Source organism: Aythya marila, assembly GCF_965140915.1.
Source record: "Aythya marila genome assembly, chromosome: 16".
Lineage (NCBI taxonomy): Eukaryota > Metazoa > Chordata > Aves > Anseriformes > Anatidae > Aythya > Aythya marila.
Window position 1 is genome coordinate 3707967 of NC_139057.1, and position 24098 is coordinate 3732064.

Consider the following 24098-nt stretch of genomic DNA (forward strand, 5'->3'; position numbering starts at 1 on the left):
ACAGAAAGTTCAAGCTCCTATGAACAGTTGTTCCAGCAACAAAGCTGGAGCTATTTGGCACTTTCCATCAAGAGATGAAGGGATACATGCTCCTGTAAAACCTCTTTGAAACTTCTAAGCCTGCGGTTAAGAACTCGATCTGTCATTTCAGAACAGGTGGCTGAACACGTTAAGAACAAAGAAACCAATTACACGATCAATAGGACATTCTGTTAAGCTGTCTAGCATCCCGCTGCGCTGTTTGCACATCGCTACACAAAACACTCTCCACTCTCAGCGCTAAGGCTGCATGAGTGCTAGGAAGGCAGTGTGAAAGCTCCTTTGAGTACAGGGGCTTTTAAAACGGTCTCTGTCATTCCCAAACACGGCAAAACACTACAGTGCAGTCAAAGCGCTGAGCACCTGTAAGTACTGAACAGCCTGCGAAGCAGCTACCCCAGCTTTTGTGTTCAGGCAACCTTCAGGTTTTAATAAATGTGGCTGAAAAGCATACACGAACAGAAGAGAAAACCAGTGAGGCCTAGAAGTGCTGCACAAAATCAGTCAGAAGGACAGAAGTGAATATTCACTTCCACCTAATTCAGTCTGGGAAATCCTTGGGATGAAGCAAGTAGGAAGCAAAACACGAGAGCAGCTCTGGGATTTAATGCTTCTGTTTTCATTTTTTCCCTGATCATATTTATAAAGATATCACTGCTTACGATGCATAGATTGTTTTTCACATCTGATCAGATACAAGTATGCAGAAAAGGAATTTAAGAAACATAATTACTTATTCTGACAATTTTCTTTAATTTAAGAATCTATTTGAGTTAACCTTGTTCAGAATAAAAACCTGCTGCTCTTAACAAGAAGGGGCACGCACCTGCTTTCTTACACACACACAGTTCTAACTCAGTCATAATCACATATCTAATCCCAACAGCAGGAGGATGAATTGAGTTTTAATATTGAAATTGAACAAGATTGCTCCCTTCCAGTCATAGGGAAAGAGTTATGGGGGGGGGGGGGAGGAGAGAAGACATCATCCAAGAAAGCCAGCATTTTAAGGAGCATTAATAAGACATGAGATGAAATCAAACAAAACATGCAAAGTGACAGAAACAGAATTATCACTTCTTCTGTAGTACATATAGACAGAAGTTAAAGGAGCGCTACAGCTTTATTTTCTTTAAACACAGTAATTCCCACTAGTGGTGATACAGTAGAAAGTATGACAGTCAAACAAACAAAAAAAGAGCTGACACCAAATCATGAAAGTGCTGTATTGTTCTTTTATTTGGAGTATCTAAGCCTAAGACTCCTCAGATCGTTACTGAAGATTCCTCAAGGAAACTAGAGAGCTCAGAACTGAGTCTCAGTTGAGTGTTCTGTGGCTAGTTTATACAGCTATTTACCTGCTGCCAGCATTTAAAGATAGTTATTTATGCTAATGAGGAAATAATGTCAATCATTAATTGCAGTTGTTTCACCACATTCCTCCTCCAAGATGCTAAGCACCTGTACCTCCTCCTCTGAGGGGGAAAAAATGGAAGAGTTTGAGACAACTGAAAGTAGTTGTGGTACAGAAATAGACATGAAGAACCACCTTATTTTTATTTTAGAATCTTTGACAAACACAAATTAAGACTTCACTCCAATTCAGCCAGCCAGCCAACATACCCTGCAGCTTGTGAATTTCAGTAATTTCCACCAGATATTCTTTTATTTCCACAATTAACCACCTAATGCCAAACAAAATCCCAGTTTCCAAATGAACTTCCAGCACGATTAAAACTTTCAAACTTTGTTGGAAAACATTTGAGACACCTCAGAGGTGAAAAAACAAACTTTCCAATGAAGCACTCCAAAACATATCCACGAGCTGTGTCCAATGCATTAAAAACAAACAAAATACAACCAGGAGAAAAAAAAAAAAACACTACACACAGATGTTATCTAACCAAATTATGACTCTTTTTCCTTCCAGTACAGTTCATAGTAGTTCTGTGTCCTACCACTTGACTGGCCTTTGCCCTTGTGATTGTTCTGTCTTCACATAAATGTCATACAGTTCTCTCAAATGCAACAACAGTTCCTCTAGGTTGTTTCCTGTCAACGCAGACAGCGCAATGACCCGGTCATCTATTTGCTCTTTAAGGAGTGGGAGATTAATCCTGGACTGAGCAAGGTCAATTTTATTCCCAATGACAACACACGGCCTCTCCGACAATCCCTTTTTGTATTGTTCCAGTTCATATTTTAAGTCTTGCAGCTGAATCCACGGCCGAGGCACAGAGAGATCCACCACATACAAGAGAAAGCGGCATCGTTCGATGTGCCTTAGGAAGGCCACCCCGAGGCCCCTGTTTTGATGAGCACCCCTTATGAGGCCAGGAATGTCAGCAACTACAGTGAGAGAAATTTCACAGTGAATTGAACACATTCAGCAACAACAAAGTCTTTCACTGTCCAGCGCAAGTACTTTCAGAATGACATCTCAATGAATCAATACCAGAGCATACCTCATGTTAAGTCTAGCTATCATGTTTTACAACCCCCAGATTTAGATTATTCCAGTGAAGACAGGATTCAGATTGGTGGTTTGATATTAGGGGCACGTAGAAGTGAATGACAAATGGGCTTTCAATTGTTTTCAGCTACATTAAGCTTGAATTCTTGCTATTCTTATTGGACTTCAATAGAATTGCTAAACTTCCTCCTACAGCATTTCAAAGATAAAGCCACCTGACACCGACTGCTATCAAGGTACAGACAGCATCCTGTAATTTTTACCTGCCACTTGTTCGTAGTCTTCATAGTGGACAATGCCAACGTGGGGGTTGAGGGTTGTGAATGGGTAGGCAGCCACTGCTGGCTTCGCGTTGGACAAGGCTCGCAACAGAGATGATTTCCCAGCATTGGGAAAGCCCACCTGGAATACAAGCATTTATTAAAGCCACAGTTCTAGGTTAATACAAAGGAAAAAACAAACAAACAAAAAAAACGGCAAAAACTGTAAGCTTTTGCTAGATGTGGAAAGATCCTTCTAGCAAGAATATAACATTAATTTTGCATGCTCAGTTCCTAAAAGCAACTCAGTTTCCTTTTTTATTTTTCCTAACTCCTCTTATTTATTCCCATAAATATTAAAAAGGTCAAAACACAGAAGGATCACCTTAATTTTTTTTGTGTGCACACAATGCTTAAGTATTTATTTTGTTCTGACTCAAAAAGATATACCATAAAATGTTTTACCCTGAAAAAAAAATATGGCTTTGTCTTGCAGTTCATGTTTTACCTATTTGCTAATTGTATGATCCAAAAGTTGGTTTTGACCCTAACCAATTCAGTAATGTAGCTAGGCCTGTAACTAACCAGAATGCTTACAAGTCTGCAATCTTACAGCTCTCAGTCTTGATATCCAAGAGCTTGGCCTTCCAAGAAGAAGACAAGAATTTAAACAAACCTATCCTACAAAGGAAGTTATTCTGGGATATCCTAGAGTTGACATACCACAGATAGACAGATGGCCAATAATCCGTAGATGAAAGTAGATCAAATCCTAGATTCTCCCATCTACTGATGCCAAACACACTGAACACTTGTCAGAGGAAATACGGTACGGAATGTTATCACATTTCAAAATTTGGTCCACTTCTCACATTTTTGGCACCGAGTGTCCAGCTGGACATAGAATTAGATGTTTTGATCCACCGACACTCTTACTCTAAATAAATTTGTGAAATTATGCTAGACTAGACAGTTATTTTGCCCGAACAACAGCAATAACACTTGGCAGAAATGCGTGATTGTAACAGTTTTACCAAACAGGGTCAAAATGTTACCATACTTAAATACAAAATCAGGTTAAGCCCTAAATTGACTTGGCACTCATGTCTAAATGGTATTTTTGTTTCAGAGGATGCTAAACCAGGAATTAAAATTCAAACATTTAATATGTGAAAAAAGATAAATATGAGTATTAACTATAAGATAATTATAACTTTATATTTTATTTAAAAAAAAAAAAAACAAAAAAAAACAGAAAACAAAAGCTAATTTAGAAGAGTTTTCCACAGTCCATCTGCAGATTTTCCAGAAAAAGCCTGCCGTACATCATCAGTGAATCTGTTAATCACTGGTGAATCTTGAGCACTGCTTTTCTATATATACTGTTGATTTTAGCAGAAGTAGGATGACATTACATAGCAAGACAGTGACAGCTCTGCAAATCGCTTTGGACACCCTTCTACCAAACAACAGCAAGAAAGCATCAAGCCGTATCTCTAAACAAGAACACCAGAAGGCTAACAAAAATGTTACCAAACATTATTTCTTCAGTCAGTCAAATGTCACTGTACAATGCTAAGGAAGTTGAAGAACCACTACTACGCTCACCAGTCCTGCATGAGCTGTTGTCTTCAGTTCCAAATGGAGCACCCTTTCCTGACCTGGCTCTCCTGGAGTGAATAACATCGGAGCTCTGTTTTCATTGGAAAGAAAAAAGCGATTCCCCTTCCCTCCAGCTCCTCCGTAAGCTGCAACGTACTCTTCACCATGTTGCGTGAGGTCAGCCACAACTACCCCGTCCTCCTTAACTGTTGTACCTACAGGGACCTTAAAGTGAAGGGAGATGCAATTCAGTGTAACGCGTACAAAGCCTTCAGCAGAACCAGCTGATTTCAGATTTGCTGAATGTTATATACATACAAAGCTCCTTGTAAAAATGTACATGAGAATTTTCTTTCATCCACCATGAAAATCAACAACGTCAATATAAAGCTAACATAACAGCCAGAATTTACCTTAACATACACACTTGCACCATTGGCTCCGTAACAGTTTTTGCTTCCTCCTCTCCCTCCATGAACACCCTGATAGAAAGGGAGGACTGAAGAAAGTGATTTCATTTGCTGGTCAGCTGTAAAGCAAAACACATGGATCTTAAATGTATTGTTTTAGTACAACAGGCAAAGTAGAACAACCTCTTAGCTGTTTTTTCCTTTCTGAATATCTGACTCACTGTGCCAATGTAGCATATCAAGGAATACTGATATTAATTTAAGTTGTGATTAAGTTTAACTGCCTTTACTTATCTTCCTAGGTTTGTTAACAATGCATTTCATTAAGTGGCCATTCCAAAATGGACAGAACCATCACTAAATACTCTGAGAAATGCATTTGACAGATTAGCAGATTTTGCAGGAGGGCAATAGCAGAAGCAGCTTTATCTAACTTAAGAGTAAAGTTTGTTGGGTTACCATTACATGCAGGTACCAGCCACTAAAACTTCTGCAAAATACCATGTTTTTTAAAATGCTTTCTAGAGACTCTTCTAAGGCTGTTGCTGTCATTTATGTCCTTTTTACCATGGCTCAGGACAAAGCATAAAAAACAAAGGCAGCTTAGAGAGAAATTACCTTCCCCCCCCCCCCCCCTTTTTTTTTTTTTTTTTTTTTTTTTAGGTAGGGGAGTAAGATGTTAAAAGATAAGACGGTAGGAGACAAAACAGATTTTACTTCACTTTTACCTTTCAAAACAACGTGACCTCCATCACCCCCATTTCCACCATCAGGACCTCCAAATATTTTTCGAGGTTCACTATAAAAGGTATGACCGCCATCTCCTCCTTGTCCTCCAACCACACGCACTCTCCGGTGATCCACAAAATAGCGTGTCTGCAAAGAGGATGAGGTTTGTGCCTTGTAAGTGCAGTTCATCAGAGTCATCTTCCAGCAAGCTGACTGTTCTACAGAATGTAATAATATGCAGACCTGCTGTTTTCTGTCATGACGAGTTGCACTGAACAGGTGAAAAATAACTCTGCTGTCATTCACAAATCACTTAAATATAGCCTACTAAGCATAACACTGAAGAAAATTAGATTTTTAAAGTATTTTAAGAACCCCCTTAAAATATTGAAGGTACATGCCAGAAGTTATGCTGATATAACCTAATAAAGCAGCTCAGATACAAGAAGTGCAGAACTCACATTAGGAGAGCTAATAACAGGGAAAGTATCTTTTTAATACAGTTACATACTGCTAACACAGGCGGCTTAAGAGAACTACCACACCACAAACTAGAATCACCCAGTAATTGTGTTCCTACAAGTGAAAATCAAAATGGAAAAAAGTCTTTTTAAATTGAACTAAAATTTACAAAGAGGGCATCGTGCCCATGGGGGAGAGATGTTCTCACAGCGATTCACTGCCTTCTATACCAGGTGACGAAAGTAATGCAAACTTCAATCTTTGAGCAATTAAGAAAACTGTTATAAAGTAAAAGAATAATCTTATTTGCAAACAGAGTAAATGGAATTAATTTTAACATATATCATAACCAGTTGCTTAGGGGGTAAAGAAGATACAGAGTGAAGAGGATTTCAGGTTCCGGCCCTATTTCTGACAGGAACTCGGTACCCGACTTCTGGCAAACCAACTGTCCCACACTGTGCTTCAGCTTTCCTGTCAGCAAAGGAGGGTTTTGCTAATTAAATAGCCCAATGAGTATACGTGGGATAAAGAAGCGTTGTTATATAAACAACTGCAAAAGTACAGAACTCTCGCACAACTCAAGTCACGTCATGCCCTGAGATTTCTTAAAAATCCTCTTAGAGAAGCGTTTGGCACCACCATACGGCAAGACGGGAAACTAACGCTGCCAACTGAAAGCGACGAATCGCTCACTCGGACATAACAAATTCTATTTAAATCAAAGACCACGAGGGAGGAGCTCTCCGCACACCTCGTACACAAAGCGCAGCCAGCCGGGCAGCTGATGCCACCCAAGGCACACCGTTTACCTCAGCACTTACCAGTTTCCTTTCCGAAATGGCTCTTTTTTGCCTCAGCCGCCTGTTCTTCCCGCAAGCGACGCGTGTTGTGGAGAAAGCCGGCTTCCCCAGCAGCAGCAGCCCCAGGAGTGGAGCGCCCCGGCCGCCCATGACGGCCCCACACAGCGCCATGGCTCCGCCACGGCCGCCACGCGCAGCCGCGGCCCGCCCCGGCCCCGGCCGTTGGCGAAGGGCGGGAAGGCGCCGCCCGCCACCTCCCCTCAGCGCCGCCTCGGAGGCCGCTGCCCTCACAGCGAGCCCGCGACACCGGCATAATGCCTATAAGGATGCCGCCGGGCGTCGCTGTCTGCCTCGGGGGTCCTCTTGAGTCTGTCAGCGCTCTCGCCTCGCTCTACCCAAGGTTAATTGGGCGTTAATTAGGCACCCACCCACCGCCCTACAGCGTTGGAGCTGGGACAACCTCTGGGCGCACCCAGTGGGTGCGACCCCAAGGCATCTCCCCTTGCCCCTCTGTGGTTTCCCCTCAAGAAGTCTGCGTCGTAAGAAAAGCACCACCAACTTCATTTCCAGATCATTTTTAACCTAAACAATTGTCAAGCATTCTGTATTACAAAACAGAAGATGATACAATTAATGGGAGAAGTCAAAATGCTGGCATCACTTTGTTTCCACATTGACACATAAAAATGAACAACACATTAAATAAACGTTTTGTTATTAACAATTAGAAATATTAACACCAAAATCATGTATAAATTAGGAAATAAATGTACAAACTATTTCCAAAGTGCTCTTTCAAATACATTATATACACAACATTCAAGAAGTTCTTAATGTAAGACATTTCAGATTGATGTGATGTTGCTGTTTCATTTTGTGTTGATTGTATTCTCTCAAAAGTATTTCAGCACTTTCAAAAACCACATAAAAAGGCATATTTCCAAGCTGGCAAAGAGCAATATTGCATTCTTCTGGCTACCTGTAATATTAACATATTGTAAAGAAAACGATCTTATTTCCTTTCCGTTCCTTGATATTTGAGAGTACTTATTTGTATGAAAACACCAGCAGGAAAGATGAGAGACATGAAGACTGACCAGAAATATCTTCTGTTTTATCAGTTATTAAAAATGCTAATGTTGCAGGGGCAGTACTTGGACAACATTTGATAGCTGTCACATTTGGTAGCAACATTGATCTTTAGCTGTCCAGTTAAAAGATTTTCCTCTATAGGAAAAAAAGTAATGAAGTGAGAGGTTTTTTCATTTTACTTGTGGTCTTGGTTTTTCAAAATACAAAGTACCAAAACTCAAAATCCCATAAATACACCAGTTCAGACAAATGAAAGGAGAACATCCTACAACATAGGGCAAATTTACTCTATATTGTAAATTTTCAATTAATCTCTATTCAAAATTGATCACGGATTATAATCATCCTAGCCTTTTGCCACAGAGAAGTTTGGACATGTTACTTCATTCAGCAGTTACATAAGCACTTTATAAGTGCTTTATTCAACACTTTATAAGGACATATAAAACCAGAAGTGACTTCATTTGTTCATACTGGCTTTTACATACCACTAGTTCATATTTCTAAAATCTCCCTCTATTCTCTCACTGGTTGACCCCATTAACAATTCCCCTCTCTATATGTATATTGTTTCACAATTAAAGCTGAATTTAGTTGTTTTCCTGGGAAAAGAAAAAAAAAAAGAATTTTTCTTTTTTCTTCTGAACTATTTCTGTCAAGGTACAAGAGAAAAATGAATGTGACGTTTAAGCTGTAAGAACAATAAACCATAAAATTGACAATATTTATGGTTATAATGCTTGCTGGAAAATCTGAGCAAGGGCTATGGGAGAATCAGAAATAAAGGAGGATGCCAGCCACCTGCCTGTGAAATTTGGCATGAAAATGTATATATGCAAGTTGTAAAAATTGGAGTAGCATATTTAAGACCGGAATTTTGCCAGATGTTTTTCTCAGCTAAGCACAATATGAAGCAATATTGACATCTAGTAGGCTGACACTGCAGATCTCAGAGTTCCCTTCTATTTTTCTTTCCATAATAGAAACATCTTAGTTTATTGATATGCATATATAAAAGGTGGGCCTAGTGATTAATGTATCTTTAAATATAGGTTTTGATCATCTTTCTGTACCATTTATAATAAAAACAAGGATTTATGCAGATTGTTGAATTATAAGACTTGGGCAGTTCGCTCTGGTAGGTATTGCAGAAATTGCAATTAGTCTTACTTTTATCACATAGCATGGAACTGTCTTCACATAAAGAATGTGACCTCCCCATTATTATTAAGAACTAAAGTCAAGAGCCATGGATTTCAGCAGCTGGCAGGTAATCTGCAATGTATTTAGTTAAAAAAAAGATCAATGACCTACTGTAGGATACTTCCTCGGGCTGAGATATGACTGAATGGCTTTGTATTTAGCCAGAATGCCGAACAGCCTGGCTGTCTTCCAGAACGGGGGGGCACAACTGTGATCAAATGATCCTAAAGCTATTTAGAAACATCAAGAATGGGGGGGGGAGGGTGAAATTAAAAATTTCTGCGTCGTATCAACATACAGTACTATACACAGCACCAAATATCAAACCATTAAAGCATTGTCTTGTTACCAGTAGTGCACTGCTTCATATCCAGCATGAAATGAACACTGTTCACATACAGACGCTGCTTTGTGCTAAGGGGTAACCAACATATTACAATTAATCAAAACTGTCGGTACATCCAGTTCAAAAGATGGATATACTATTGAAATGAATCTTGACACAGGATCATATTCTCTTATTGCTGATAATTTCCATATTGTCCCTATAAAAAAAAAAGAGAGAAATAAAGATGTTGGAGAATAACATATCAGTGGTTTACAAACAGCGAGTTAATTTTCTGTTGGTTTATTAATGTTGAAAGACCCACCCAAGTATCACCAATATGCCTGCACCAAGTTATCAGATAAACTGATAATAGCTAATAGATCAATCTGCTTTCTTAGCAGAGATTTAGATGATTTACCTGCTCGTAGCCATAAGGCCTCTGTTGCTGGGCGGATGGTCCTGTCTGAGAAGCTCTGTAACTTCCATATTGCTGCCCCTGTCCCTGTTGGTAGCTGGAATACTGTGAAGATGCTCCTTGTGCAGGACCTGAGAAGACAGTGAAATCTATTAATAGGGCTTGATTTGCTGGGGGGAGTTCTTATGGTTAACAAAATGTAAAACATGATGGTAATAAAGTAAGCTTTGCGAGTATGAACTGTGAGTAGATTTTGCCTAGACTTCCCCAGGTTTGTTCTACGTCCCTCTGGGAAATCCTTTATTTCTCTGGTCTTCTAAAATGTTACCCTGAATCTACGGTTTTGAGAAGCATCAATAAGCTCCCAGCCACAACTTCCCCCTGCAAAAACAGAACAGGAGCAGAGTACTGAAGCTGTTTGGAGTGTCAATCATTATGAACCTAAGAAAAATTAGCATATTCTGCACCTTCAGAAAGAAGAATCCAAACGTTAACATTAAAAACTGAGTTTTGGGTTTAATAGAAATGCTTTGCCTTGAAGCTAGTATTTAGAATATTCCCACTCTCTCCAGCCCATTTTTGTCCTGAATAACCTGAAATGGTTACTTGCTTTCAGAGACTCAGGATGCATGCAGCTGTCCAGAGAACTCAAAGGCAGCTATCAGACTTAATTTGATGACGATGGGGAACACAGCTCCTGGTGACCAGAATGGTTCCAAAGCCCTGTGCCAGTGTTAGCTGCATATTCAAATCACTTCCACATTTTTCTTTTCACCTCAGTTCCAAGTTTACCAAGGATTAACATGACATTGCAAGAAACCTAATTGAGGGAGTAGTGATTCTCTGGATTGTTGATGTTATCTTTTACGCCAGTTGCAGAACTATTTGATGTGTAGGAGGCCTGAGAATGCATACAGTGACCTCCTACCAAGGCTTGTCAGGAAGTCAACATGAGGCGTGTGTACTGGGTAATTTTCTCAGTTTATCAAGAGAGAAGACTCAGGATGCTAACATAACAGTATGAAATGCAGTGCTCTGCTAATGATATTACTGCCCAGAATTCCTTTTCATGCTATGCTGTTTGGCTATTTATAGCATGTAGATGTCCAAGGTTAATCAATAAAATAGTTTACACCATGTTTTAGATTAGGAGTGGAAGCATCGGATTGAAGTACTGCAAACACTCGTGGGGTCAGTGACAGTTTCCTTACCATATCCTTGCTGTTGTCCTGGGTAACTTTGTTGATTCGGGTATTGCTGCTGGGAATACGTTTGCTGTTGTGCAGCTCCCTGTTGGTATCCTGCCTGCTGCTGGCTGTACTGAGAATTTCCTAAAGGGGGAAAAATTGGAATAGTTTGGTTATGGATGAAGCAGGTATTTCATCATACATGCTAATCATAAAGAAAAGAAGGGAGTGAGGAACGCTGGTGTGGGACCCATAGACAAGTACTCTTTTCAGAAGCAGATGTTTGCATTTTGCCAATCACAATGAGTTTATTTCTCTAGTGACTTTTAGGATTTTTGAATGGGAGAGAGTTGTTTATACACATCATTAAACAAGCAACCTGCTCCACCAGGATTTGTTTTACTCTGTGAGAGTTTCAGAGAAGAAAGAGTCAGAGCTACAAAGATAAGGCTGCCAGGGTAAATAGCTGTTTTTTCAGGAAGCCCTCCCACTGTATTCTGTTCCAGATAATGATGTTTATTCATACAGCCCAGACAGACAACACATTTAGTCGTTACTGATATTTTTAAAAACATCTACAATGGAAATTCCATTTGTGGTATCCTAAAATAATAATGAACGGAGACTATACGGAAGACATTGCCTTTCCAAATTGCCACCCTGCTGTATCATAATAAAGTTAATATTTTTACAGTTAATTTACAGGTCAGACGCCTGAGCATCACTGATTCAGTTTTGTAGTGGTTGAACTATAGACTCAAAATCTTGGTGATTTTCAAGGATCAATTTCATTTAGCATGTTTTTCACAATTTGTAAGGTGAATTAAGTAAGACCAAAACAAAGTTGGACCTGGAATAAACCAGTAGGCTTTGTCACTCCAGGGAAATTTGCATTCAACTGCAGCAGACTAGTTTACCTTTAGTAAGCATAACCTTTTACTTTAATACAGCCATTTTTATTTGCACTCTATAAAATGCTCATTAAACAGTTTTATAAGACGGGAGCACACTCTCAGATCCTGGAAGTTTATTCTCTCGTTGCAAAAAAAGGTTCACTATCCATAGTGATAATTCCACCTGGCTCAGCTACACCTGAGGATCATTTTTTCTAATGAATATCAGGCTATGCTATTAGTGATCCCACAAGGCTGCAGAGCATAACTACCTCACCATACCATTACTGACATGATACTGTGGATACAGTCTGATATGGTATTTCTACAAAAATGCTATACAGAGCTCAATTCTATTTTCTAGACGCTAAATAGCAGCCTTGTAATGCAGACACTGCAAGTCACGTTTTGTATTTTGATAAGGACATTGTATCCTTGGTCAGTATTTTAGAGGAACAGAGCTTTGTTTTATGAAAATTACCAATGTATTTTCCTACCTCCTTCATAATAGTGTTGTGTAGAGTCATCGAATGATCTGTCATAGCTCTGCTCTGTATAGGATGACTGCTGATAGGCATAATCACCATGTCCTATAAGAAATTGCAAAGATTTATCACATACATTATTAATATAACTTCCTATACCCTGTTGACTCCATATATTATGAAGTTGATTATGCACAAGTATGAGGCCAAAAAAACTCTGAATATGTGGCAAGGAAAGTCACACCCCCAGGGAAATCACTTGGATATATGAGTCCCAGCTTGGCTTCGTGCTCTTTCTGAAGTGTGGGTATGCAGGCTTCCATGCAGTGGAATTAAAATTTTCTAGCATTTAAATTGGAAACAAATCTTAATGTGTTTGCCACGTCCTTGGAAGTGGCAGTCACGCCGGTCTATGCTTTACCAGTATTACAGTGACCAGAGCTTAGAGGAATTACCGTCTGGATAATATTGCTGATTCATAGGTTCTGATGAGCCTTGTCCATGACTGTACTGTTCGCTGTAATATTCTTCCTGACCCATGTACTGCTGTGAGGAACCTGCAAGGCAAAGGCAAGAGAGAGCACACTGAGCCTGTGGACTCCTAGGGGATGTTTTTTCTTATCTAATTTTCTTTCTAAGAAAACAATGTTTACATCTGGATAAGTAAGCAGGCTATGTATGTTCAGAGCGGTTTCAAAGATGCTTTGCTCACTGGAGAAAGGAAATAACTTTGTATTTTCAGGAAAAAAAGCTAGTTGAAACTGAAATTATGCAAGTGTCAGCAACACGTCCTAAAACCACTCACTTGGGTGTCAATACCGAAAGAAAAGGCTACAATTCATCTACCAATCTGAGTTATTAGAAAGCACAGGAACGTATGCCATGCTCAAGAACACAGAATTAAATATATTACAATTAATGTATTCATTTATTTCTTAGCAAAATTCACTTTATATTAGAATCAGTCTAGCAGTTTTATTACCTCTCTGAAGTTTTTCCAGAGGTGTTAGAACATGGTGGCTATCCTCTGGAATTTTCCTTGCTTTGGCCTAATTTTTCTTATTAATTGCTGGCAAACTATATCTTGTTTGCAGGAATGTGTTCCTTGTTAACTCTGCCATTTTACAGCTGATCCAATACCATTTGAAAGAAACAAAAAGGTTCCCAATGACTTCAGTGAGCTGTATATCAAACTTTTCTTCTTTTCTTTAGAGATATATGATCTCTTCTAGACAGAATTATTTCTAAACACCTGAAATAATTAAAAAAAATACACTTGAAAAGAGATTAAAGTTCTGGCTGTCACGGTACTTCCAGCATTTCAGATTTTCTGTCTTCCCAGACGGGTTCTCTATTCATAGAAGTAGCTTGGAAATCTTGGTGACTTACCTGCCCTACATGATGGGCGGAATATCATCAACCTACTGGTAATTATATCAGTAAGCTACTGATAGATTTTACCTTGCTGTGAAGCTCTGTAGGGGCCCATCGGTCGCTGCCCCATCATACTGTTGCCCTGGTTGCTCTGACTCATCATGGCAATGGAGGACTGGCCCTGGTAGTGCTGGCTCCCTCCTTGCGCCGAGTTGTAATGTGACGTTGCTGCTTGCTGGTGCATCATGGAGACTACAATGTACATGGAAAATACCATTTTATAAAAGGATATAACTGTTCTCTCCCTAATCTCTTTGGAATCAAATTAAAACCTTCAACTAACTCACAACCTGATCATTCTGTGATTTTTCCATAGGGGGAGATGTTTTCCTACAACATGCATTTAACTCTTCTGCACTGTAGTCAGAAAACGATGTTCTTTACATGGTTAGTTCTTCCCATTCACTTCAGTCACACACTTGAAAATACATCTATCCTTGATAATTATTACCTTACTTAAAATAATGGAATCATTATTACAGTAGGATTAAAGAAAGAACTGATATTTGTTCCTCACTCCTGACTCATTCATTGCTGCATTTGTTTTCTAGTCAATTCTTCCTTCTACTTCGATCTTACTACATACCTGATGATTATACAGTTTAAATAAACTGACATTCCAGGATTTATTTGCTCCCTACATTTCATACTGTCTGAAAGAACAAGTATTGGACATCCCATTCAATATTCAGTAGCAATCATTTTTACAAGTCAAGAGGTAACTTCTGAGTTGTCTGCTAGTCTCTCTATGCATAAAAATTGTGGTAGTAACGTATAAATGGTAGATCTGCAATACCCTTTGGCTGGCAGGCCCTTTCAGCTAGGCCAAAGGTGCTTTTCTGAGCCCTCCCACAGGCATGAGATTTGCTGCCAGGGCCTACTGGATAGCACCGCTGCACCTTTAGCTAATTAATCCTCTTTTGCACAACTCATTGTTAACCATGGCAAGTCAATGGAAGTTGAAGCAAGTCTGAAACCGTTCTCACTTCCTCTGGTGCCCGACACCTTAAAATTCAGAGACATCTTAAAAGCTTTTCCTCTTGCATGTTTGCCCCTGTCTACAGAAAATATTTACAGAACACATTCACGTGTGGTAAACCTCTGAGGTCACTGAAAAGTCAAGTTGGCCCAGAAGGAGGAAGAGGGAGTTTACCTGGATTAGACTGCATGTTGATGTTTGTTCGAGAGACATAATTGCCTATTGACCCCTGGCCTTGCATTGGCACATTCTGAGATGCAGGCACTGTATGGCTATAACCAGGCCCAGTTCCATGACTGCTGACAGTCATACTCAGAGAGGTTGTGGGCATAGTGTTCTGGCCTGACTGCTGCATAGACACGTGATTAGGACCTAGAAAAATTAAAGAGAGCAACAAGAAAATCTGTGCTATTATTGGCAATGTACAGTGAGCATTAAAGCCCTTACGGCCTTTCTAAAATATGATAAGGCAAAACAAAATGAAAAAAATCCTCATTATTAAAATTCCCTGGTATGTACAGACAGATTAAAATTGCCTTCCTGAAAAATTAGAGTGATCTTCCTCTTCCTGGCTGCCAAATCTAGGTATACAGAATTGCAGACAAGAAGAAAAACATCAGCAGCACCAGCCTACAGCCAGTTCTCCACGGGCTGCTGCAGATCCTGCAGGCAGCAGAACGAACAAATGTAAAAAGTAATTTCAGATACTTCAGAAAACACACACACTCTGGTAACATCCCAGCCTTCTGAAATTTGTTTCTTTCCTTCCTCCTGTCCTGCTGCCAACTCATCTTCCCCATTCACACGAATGGTGACGATGGGGGGCACAGCAGTGGCTGATAAACTCCTTGCACATTGCTTCATTCAGGCAGGCCTATAACCATGGCTGAGACTGAGTAGCACCAAGGGACCCTTCCCTCCCAGGGCCACGAGGACAGGCCTGCCTCTCTATTTACTTCAGCTTGCCTGGCAGAACCCCAGACTTTCAGAAGATAAATCTTCCAAGCCACCATAATCATCATCACTACTGTTACAGCACTCCCAGTCCGATATCCCAGTATGTAATTATCCCACTGCTCCAATTGTATCCTGATCTTGTGAGTTATCCTCCTCCTTACCTGGCAGTATGCTTATTTGTAATAAATTCTATTGCTGCTGGATAACTAACATTGGGGAAAACTGGTCCTGGTTTTTGCTGTTAGTTGCTGCAAATACTTTTATGAATGAGTTTTGGAAAGTTGTTTTCGCTGGGTATTGTTACTGTATAAATTGTGATAGTATGCATTGTTGCCTATCTAAACTCAACCATGTATTGGTGTCTATCTAAATTAATTTAGATAGAATGGAAGACATGCAGAATTCCTAGAAGAGATAGCATTGTGTTGCAATGTTTAGATAATGATATTTCAATTCAGTTATTAAGCATATCTCCAGCCTCTGAAAAATGTATCTAATTTTCTTAGTGCAAACCTGATTAATTACTGTTAATGATATTTATAGACATCAAAATGAGAAAAATTGCTGTTGATTATTATATTTTCCTCTGATGGAGAGAAGCAAGCAGCATTTTTAACAGCAGACGAACAGATCTAGGCCTACAGAAATCAGCAGAGCCAGAGATACACATACTGCTACATGTTCTACCTGCTCATTACACATCTTCATCTCCACTAGATGAAAAATTTTCACAATTCCATGTATTCATAACTGTTTGTGCATACTTACTCCTAACTTGCAAAAAATGCTGTCCACTAACTGTTAACAATTGTTAAATAATTTCTCAGTCTATACATCGAGTGATGTGTCACACAGCAAAAAACAAAATGATATTGTGACTGATTTATTCTAATACTTGTACTAGTTAATAAATCCCTCAAAAAGAAGGCTCAGCTAAAGTTAAGAAGTTCCTTTTACAGCTGGAACTGTTTAAAGTAGATACCTCATCCATTAGTTTAAAAGGTACCATCAGCTTGACCACAAATAGATTTTTTAAAAGTCCGAAGTAATTTCATGGTTTGCATGTGCTCTTGAGTCCCCCTGCCAAGGTCTGTGATTTTTACAGTCAGATATTTCTATTTATAGAAACTGTTTTTCTCTCCCCGTCACTTTGGGAAAGACCCACATAAACAAGAGCTAACTAAATAATCGTTAAATACAAAATAAATAAACAGATTATTCATACTATAAAATGCACAAAGTAAAAAAAAAAAAAAAAGTCTTTCAGTGAGTTTCTTTTCAGTTGTGAGCACAAAAGAAACAAATAGATAGAGTTGTATATTTATCTTATCCATATAAAATGTCTGTGCAAACTCTTTGGCTACATAGTACAATCCCTGCAAGCTTCTGCAGAGGACAAAGACTGACATTACACCATTTTATTTTTAAAAAGGCATTTCTCCTAGAAAGCCTTTGCAATCTAAAGGCTTGGTTGTGTAGTCAGTTATACAAGCAATCCTAATTTACCCTGGCCAGCACCACCGCCTTCAAGATAAAAATACTGCAATATATCTTTTTTTTTAAAAAACTTAAAACTTGAAGGCATCTTTACTTGGTGGTTTTCATTATGCTTTTTTTTTTTTTTAAACAAACACATTTTTTTTTTTCAATTTCCCCTACAGAAATACTGAGCAGCCTGGAGTCCTTGCAGAAGCCAACATCATTACTGACTGTAGCCATTTTGTGATGATTTCAGCATGTGCCTGAAATCTCCATATGCCTGAAAGGTGAGTTAGGAGAGGTCTTTTACAGCTCTCTAAGTATATTCTGCATTAATGATTTTGTTGCCAAGCAACAGCAAAGCAGCACAAAGGGGACCAAGGCTCACCATTGCTAATCTGACTCTGCATGAGGGAGGAAGGAGGAAGGCCCGTCCCAATTGCATCACTGAGATTGCTCTGTGAATGGAGAGATTGGTTGGATGCACTCTGAGTCATTCCTCCTGGGCCCAAGTTTATGTTTTGCGTTGGAGGCTGCAAGTAACAAGGAGGAGAAGCAAATTTTTGGTTAGGTTTTATTTAGAAAAATAATAGCCCCCCAAATTAGCCTGACTATGACTAAAAGCTGCCTCAACTAAATGCGTGCTTTCCTCACTTTTTAGGCTTGCTTGACTAAACCTTTTTTCATTTGACTAGGATGTGCAAATGACATTCAGCATGACACAGGGAAGCCAGCAGGCAGCACAGCGAAGATCTCAAAATTGGGCTTATAATAGAGCCTGGCTTCTGTGCCCATTCTTCTGTACTAACGTGAATTTCATTTTGTGCTGGTCTGAAAGTAACCGCTGAGGGTATAAGCGTTAGCAGAAGCTATACAGAAGAGCGTTGACAAATTGACCCTTGTCAAGCATAAAGCTATTTTGTGTTTTGTGACAGGTGGGATACTTCCAAACTCAATCGCTTTAGCAAGAATAACACAACGTTTAAAAACAACACAATGCCCAAATGCTAAATTAGATTTTTGATATAAAACAGTGACATTTTTTTCCTGAGTAAAGAATATAGCAAGAATAATTAAAGAATAAGAAATCTGGGACAAGTGGATTCTGTTCAGATCTGTGACACTGCGGCATTTATAGGATATAGACCTTAGGTCACAGAGCCAGATATTAACACTAACATCCTGAAGAATGGGTTTCAAATACAGTTAAAGTAACTTTTGATTTGTTTAGTGGTCTACATGACCACTTCAAAACTTTTCACTGGAAAAATACTAAAAAATGGTTTGCTGATGGTGATCAGTAACAGTATGAATGAACTTTTCCCTCTGGCACTGTAAACGTTTCTGATGGTAGCACTGGTACTTACAGCAGGAAGCAAGGACTGCATATTCTGGTTAGAATCTGCTATTGTTGCCAAGTAAACGAGGTTTCTGTGCAAGATTTGTTGGTATCTACAGAATAAGGAGCAAAGCTTATTTGGAAAGGGTTAACAATACAGAAAATTACAACCTTTTTTTTTTTTTTCCTTTTTTTTTTTTTTTGGTCTTTACAAATGGCTAGTGAAGTTACATTAGCCCACTTTACATCAGTCGTAATAAATAGTACTGGCCTATATCCGTGCTGCCATGCTTTCCAACAGCGGGTTCAACACCCAACTTACAAATGGGTGAACCCGGGGGGAAGGGGCAAGAAAAGCACACAGTTTTTTGAAAGCACTTTGAGTGATATGTAAAGCTGGGATCTCAGGATTTCTTTGAGTACTGACACTGGGTTAGCTGCTCTAACAGTCAGCCACAGCTTCTTCCTCTCTTTAACCAGGGTCCTAGTAGTAATGAAACTCCAAAACCCAAAACCCGTTTGCCTTTCCAGCAAGATATAAACAAGATTTTTTTTAAGAGTGCTTTAACTGGAGTGTTTACTCAAGTAAGCACCACCAGAACCATGTATGCTTCTTCACAGTTCTCGATGAACTGGAAAAGCTCGTAAGGAAGAACAGGAGAGCATCCAAGAGCAAACTACAGCTGCACCACTGAGCAAAGTGAAGAGCCAGACATGGAGGGTTCTATAACAAGGCAGGAGAAAATACTTTTTAGCGTGATTTTTCTTATGACCAGCAGAAATGTGTGGAAAGCGGTAAAAGTGGAAAAAATAAAACCAGGATGGTGATATGAATACAAGAAGCATGGAACTTGGTAGGCTCCTCCCAAATGCACACATACTCCCATAGTATTGAAGCATTCAGTGCTGACCCTTCAGTGCTCAAAACATTCAATGGATTAATTTCCAAGCAGGCAGTGCATGCATTATTAAAAATAATTCAAATCTCGTGTGTTGAATTCAGCGAGAGCTGAATCATAAACTCATATAGACAATTTTTTGGAAAGTACAGCTCTTGGATTTGGTCTCACAACTTGACCTGTCATGGTACAGACTGGCTATTATTCCTGAGATTTAACCCATAAAGTTTATAAAAGCATTTTACTTTCAAGATTAGGAATAGTAAGTAAAACAAACCAGTATGTCTATGTGCATATTGTTTTAGCCATAGATAACCACTGGTGATCCTTAACATTTCATTACTTTCTGACAAATCTGTGTTGTACCTGATTCTACTCATATTTAATGAGTCTGCAGAAAGCAAGAGATCTAACATCACCAGGGTGATAATCCTCTATAATTATTTTAATAAACGATCTATTAAAAATATTCAAAATAATACATTCTTGAATATTTTGGAGGAAAAACAAAAACCACTAAAACCTCTGTCCCAAGAACAATCTGCATTTCTTAATACAAGTGAACCTATAAAGCAAATAGTCCAGGTATTTTCTTAGTGGCCAGTAAGCAGAGCTGTTCATAGTACTGTTCTTGAGAAAAAGTACACCGAAACTCTCCAACATACCCGAAAACTTGTAATACTCACTGAGTACATTCTGCAGTTTTCCCCTTGCTCTGGTAATCCATAATACATTGTATTAGGTGGTGGTTTTCATCTAGCATCTGCATAAAAGAAACATGATCAAAACACGTTACTAAAAGAATCATATTCAAGTCCCATGTTTTTGACATTTCACGTTCACCCTCCTTCACCATGGATTGTGTTTTGTGCACTACTGTTCCTTTGGGATATTACAAAGTGCTTTTCAAATCGTTCCTTTATGAAGTTATCTTCAAATGAGTTCGTTGAAATACTCAATAAAGAAGAATTAATGGACTTACCTTTTTTGCTCCTTAACTAAATGCCAGATAGATTTTATGCTGAAGAATGAAAATACTTCCCCTACAAAATAGGTCTCCCCCATTCTGAAGTATCACCCAACCCTTTGAAAAACTTCAGATACTTATTTTCAAACAGGAGACATACTTTCAAACAATTTAAACCTACTTGTTTTCCTGCATGGAACTTGTGCCTGCAGACTTTTGAACTTTGACAAAATATAAAATTTGCAATGCTAGATCCACTGAAACCACATTTAGGAGAATTACATTCCAATAAGCCCTTTGGAGTAGTTCCACTGAAATACAGGGAGGGCTTCAAATGAAAATACAGAGTAACTATATTGCAGTTAATTTGCATGTATCAGTGGCTGCTAGCTTAGCTTCATTCAGTAAAATCTAGTCACTGACTTATTTGCAAAAAAAATCAGGGCTGCTGGACAAAATGCCACCTCTCATTTAATTAATGAACTTACTACGCAGTAGAAAAAGTTAAAATATCCTATGCTTGCTTCAGAATTTCAAAGATAATCGTTTGCCTCTTGCCCCCAGCTTTCTTGAGAAGGTGGCAAGCTTTCTGCAGGTGAATGAACGGAAAAATAACAATGGTATTTACAAATTTATATTTGCCTCTAGGAAAAACCCACTACATAATACAATTTGTGGGTTCCACTGCTATTAAGTGCTTGTTTGAATTTGGGCATCAGGACATAAGAACTCATCAGGAAAGTGTAACATCTTTTATACAGGCTAAATATGAATTCGTCTGTGTGGGTGCATGTTCTGATCAGAACAAGTTCCTGACCCATTTAGAGGCAGAGAGCTAGGTAATAGGAAAATGAGCAGGAGAGTTTTTTCTTTGTGCTTGGTCTGGTCAGCAACTCCTTTGGTGAGCTCAGCTCATCCTGCTCCTTGCTCAGGACTTGCAAATTGGCCAGAACTTCGCTGGACACCCCCGTCTACCACCGGTTGCTGCTGACACCTGCAGCGACCTTGTCACCCAAGCCAGTGAGGGGCCGAGGACCAGCAGGATGCCTGGGTGGTGTCCTCAGCCCTGGCGGGGAACGTTCACATTGTGTTGGATGAATCCCTGCTCCTCTCGCACGTGTGCCTGAGCTCACCTGGGAGCAGCAGGTAATCTTAAGAGAAAATACTCCTGCCTGACTCACAGTGCAGCTCCTGGCTTCAAAGTCTGTATTCATCGTTGTACAGAATTTTCACCGATGCCAGTAGAAATTCTGTATGCAGAATTAACGAAGTATTTAACGCTCTCCTTATCAACTTTCACTGGCAAAAGCATTTTCACATTCAGTGAAGGTATGTACTCCACACCAAGAGTCCAGGCAGTATCACAGGTATCTGTCAGAAAAGGGTTATTATTCTTCCACAATTAGCTGAAGAACATTTTGCTTACTGAAAAAAAAGGAAACAGGAATAACCCTTTTCCTAGCTTCCTAGGAAAAAAGAACTGAGTTCTGATCTCTGTTGCACACAAGAAATGATAGTTCGCTGCCCTAAAAATGCTGTTTGGTGAATCATTTTAAAGCATCACCATCACTGCTGTGTTGACAAAAGCTCTAACTTCCTCCGCATGATTTATTTTAGGATGATAGCGTGTACTTGAATAATAAAAGCTTTAACGGACTATTAAAACTGAGTTAACAAACAAAAATACGCAGCTTACACATTACAAATGCAAATAAGAATGATGTTGTTTCTCAATAAAATTGGTGTGTTCTAAAAAGCTCACTTTAGTAAGAATTTTAAGGAGTCCATAGCCCAGCATTTGTTCCCCCTCCGAGTGCCCCACTCCTTGTACCTGGCTGCAAAGTCTGCTCGGTTGCTGTGCCTGCCCAGCAGCACTGTTTCAAAACAAGGAAACCGCCCGAAAACACCGGGGAGCTGTCCTGAAGGAAGATGCCAACAAGCCTACCCGAGATGGGGAACGGTTTTGGGTGTTATTTGTAAAGAAAGAACATTTTGAAGCCTCCATGAAGTTTATGGATATGAAAAAATTGGAAAGTGCTTGAAAATTGAAATGAAGATACTTCGGCTGCCCTTTGCTTATGGATATGATGGTGGTGCTTTTAAGTACAAACCATCTGAATTAGGAAATTCTGCCCTAACCTCATCCGATTTGGAGGTTAAGCGAAAAGCTGAGCCACGGGAATGTTTTATTATTTAGCATGAACCGGCCACCAGCACACACGTGCTGCAAGCGCTACGCAACGCGGGATGCGTTTCCCAACCACATCCTGAGCTCTCCCTCACGCTTCCACCTCTCCCAGCAGCTGTTCTGCCCCTGCATCTATTCCATCCCAGCCCTCCAAGGACTTTTTTCCCCCTGAAGCCACCAAGTGACACCAGGCAATGTCCCCGAGCACCGAGGCCCAGGGGCGGCCGGAGCAAAGCGTGCCCGGGCTCCTTCGGCATTTCCAGCCCTGCCTCGCAGCTTTGCCTCCTGCAGAGGAGCCTGAAGGCTGCGTGCATCCCCTGTGTGCCCTGGGGAACAAAACCTCCCTGCCCTCGTCTCCCTCAGCACAGCCGTGCGGGGCTGCCTCTCCCCGAGCTCTGTCGCCCCGCACACCCCCAGCAGGTGGATGCGCGCCCGCTGCTCCCCTCCGCCTCCCCCGCCACCCAAACCCCGCAGCCAGATACAAAAGAAGCCTCTCGCAATTTCCCCGTTTTCATTCATTTGCCCTTTTTCCTCCCGTTTTTGGGCAGAAACCCCCCGAACCCCCGTCACGCACTGCGGATGCCCGGCAGCACCTCACGGCCCCCCCCCCCCAGCAGCGGGCGAGGCGCCTCCCGCCCCTGCCCCGCGCCCCCCCGCAGCCATCCCCGCACCTCGGCTTTGTTCCTCCTCCTCCTCCTCCTCCTCCTGCCCACCTCGGCAGCACCTCCATGAAGGAGCCTTCCCCGGGAGCCTGCAGAGCGCTGCCTGCACCGAAAGCATGCTTATTTTTTTTTATATATTATTTTATTATTATTTTTTTTAATTTTATTATTTTTTAAATTTTTAAAATTTTTTATTTTTATTTTTTTATTTTTTTTACCTTCTGGATAGTTTGCTGGGTGACCTCCCCTTTGCCCCTCGGGCGAGCAGAAGCAAAGGCGACCGACATGGTGGGGTGCACTAAGTGCCTATCGCATGCCGGGCGGGCTGCGATAATGTTGTTATTACCCGGCGAGGGGAGCCGCAGTGCGCGGCGGGGGGAGCCAACGCCGATGGTACGCTCCGCAACGGGAAAACACCCCCGGGCTCCTCTCCTCCAGCCTCCCCGCCCCGCCCGGAGCCCTCAGCTTGTACCGGAGGCTCTCGGCGAGGAGGCGGTGGTGAGGATTTGGGTAGGTCGTGGAAAAGAACCCGAGCGGCGGCCGCCGGCTCCCCCCCGCCGGCCGCTCCCTCATGGTGCGGCCCAGCCGCCGGGCTCCCTGCCGCAGCCGGGCGGCTGCTGCCGGCCTCCTGCCGACGCGCTGCGCCAACTGCGTAAGGCGGCCGGCGGCTACGCCAAGTGCGGGAGAGCGGGGGAAACGGGGGGCGGGCGCTGCGCCTACGCCGAGTGCGCAGCGCCAGGTTGGGGCCGCCTACGCCGAATGCGCAGCGCCGCCCGTCCGCCTACGCCGGCTGCTTACGCCGAGTGCGCAGCG

General features: G+C 40.8%; 2 protein-coding genes across 7 annotated transcripts; both read right to left on the bottom strand.

The window, feature by feature from the left end:
* Window positions 1–1577: 1577 nt before the first annotated feature.
* Window positions 1578–7380, bottom strand: MTG2 (mitochondrial ribosome associated GTPase 2). The gene is made up of 6 exons (XM_082773307.1): window positions 6800–7380; window positions 5513–5660; window positions 4788–4903; window positions 4381–4599; window positions 2776–2914; window positions 1578–2388 (listed from the first exon to the last, which is right to left on the bottom strand). Exons 1-6 carry the CDS (start codon window positions 6947–6949, stop codon window positions 1994–1996), a joined length of 1167 nt encoding a protein of 388 aa, XP_082629433.1. The 5' UTR covers window positions 6950–7380; the 3' UTR covers window positions 1578–1993.
* Window positions 7381–7419: 39 nt separating this feature from the next.
* SS18L1 (SS18L1 subunit of BAF chromatin remodeling complex) lies at window positions 7420–23872 on the bottom strand. 6 transcript variants are annotated; one of them, XR_014318618.1, is made up of 12 exons: window positions 23504–23872; window positions 20155–20231; window positions 18598–18682; window positions 17619–17763; window positions 14969–15166; window positions 13843–14007; window positions 12837–12938; window positions 12394–12486; window positions 11028–11147; window positions 9820–9947; window positions 9423–9618; window positions 7420–9303 (listed from the first exon to the last, which is right to left on the bottom strand). XR_014318618.1 is itself a non-coding variant. In XM_082773303.1 (11 exons), the coding sequence occupies exons 1-11, from the start codon at window positions 23570–23572 to the stop codon at window positions 9592–9594; spliced, it is 1209 nt and encodes a 402-aa protein (XP_082629429.1). In that variant the 5' UTR covers window positions 23573–23872; the 3' UTR covers window positions 7420–9591. The 6 variants fall into 6 exon arrangements, 4 of the variants coding, with proteins under 4 accessions (XP_082629429.1, XP_082629432.1, XP_082629430.1 ...); XR_014318619.1 differs by having other exon boundaries at window positions 7420–7753; window positions 9181–9618; XM_082773303.1 differs by having other exon boundaries at window positions 7420–9618.
* Window positions 23873–24098: the final 226 nt, after the last annotated feature.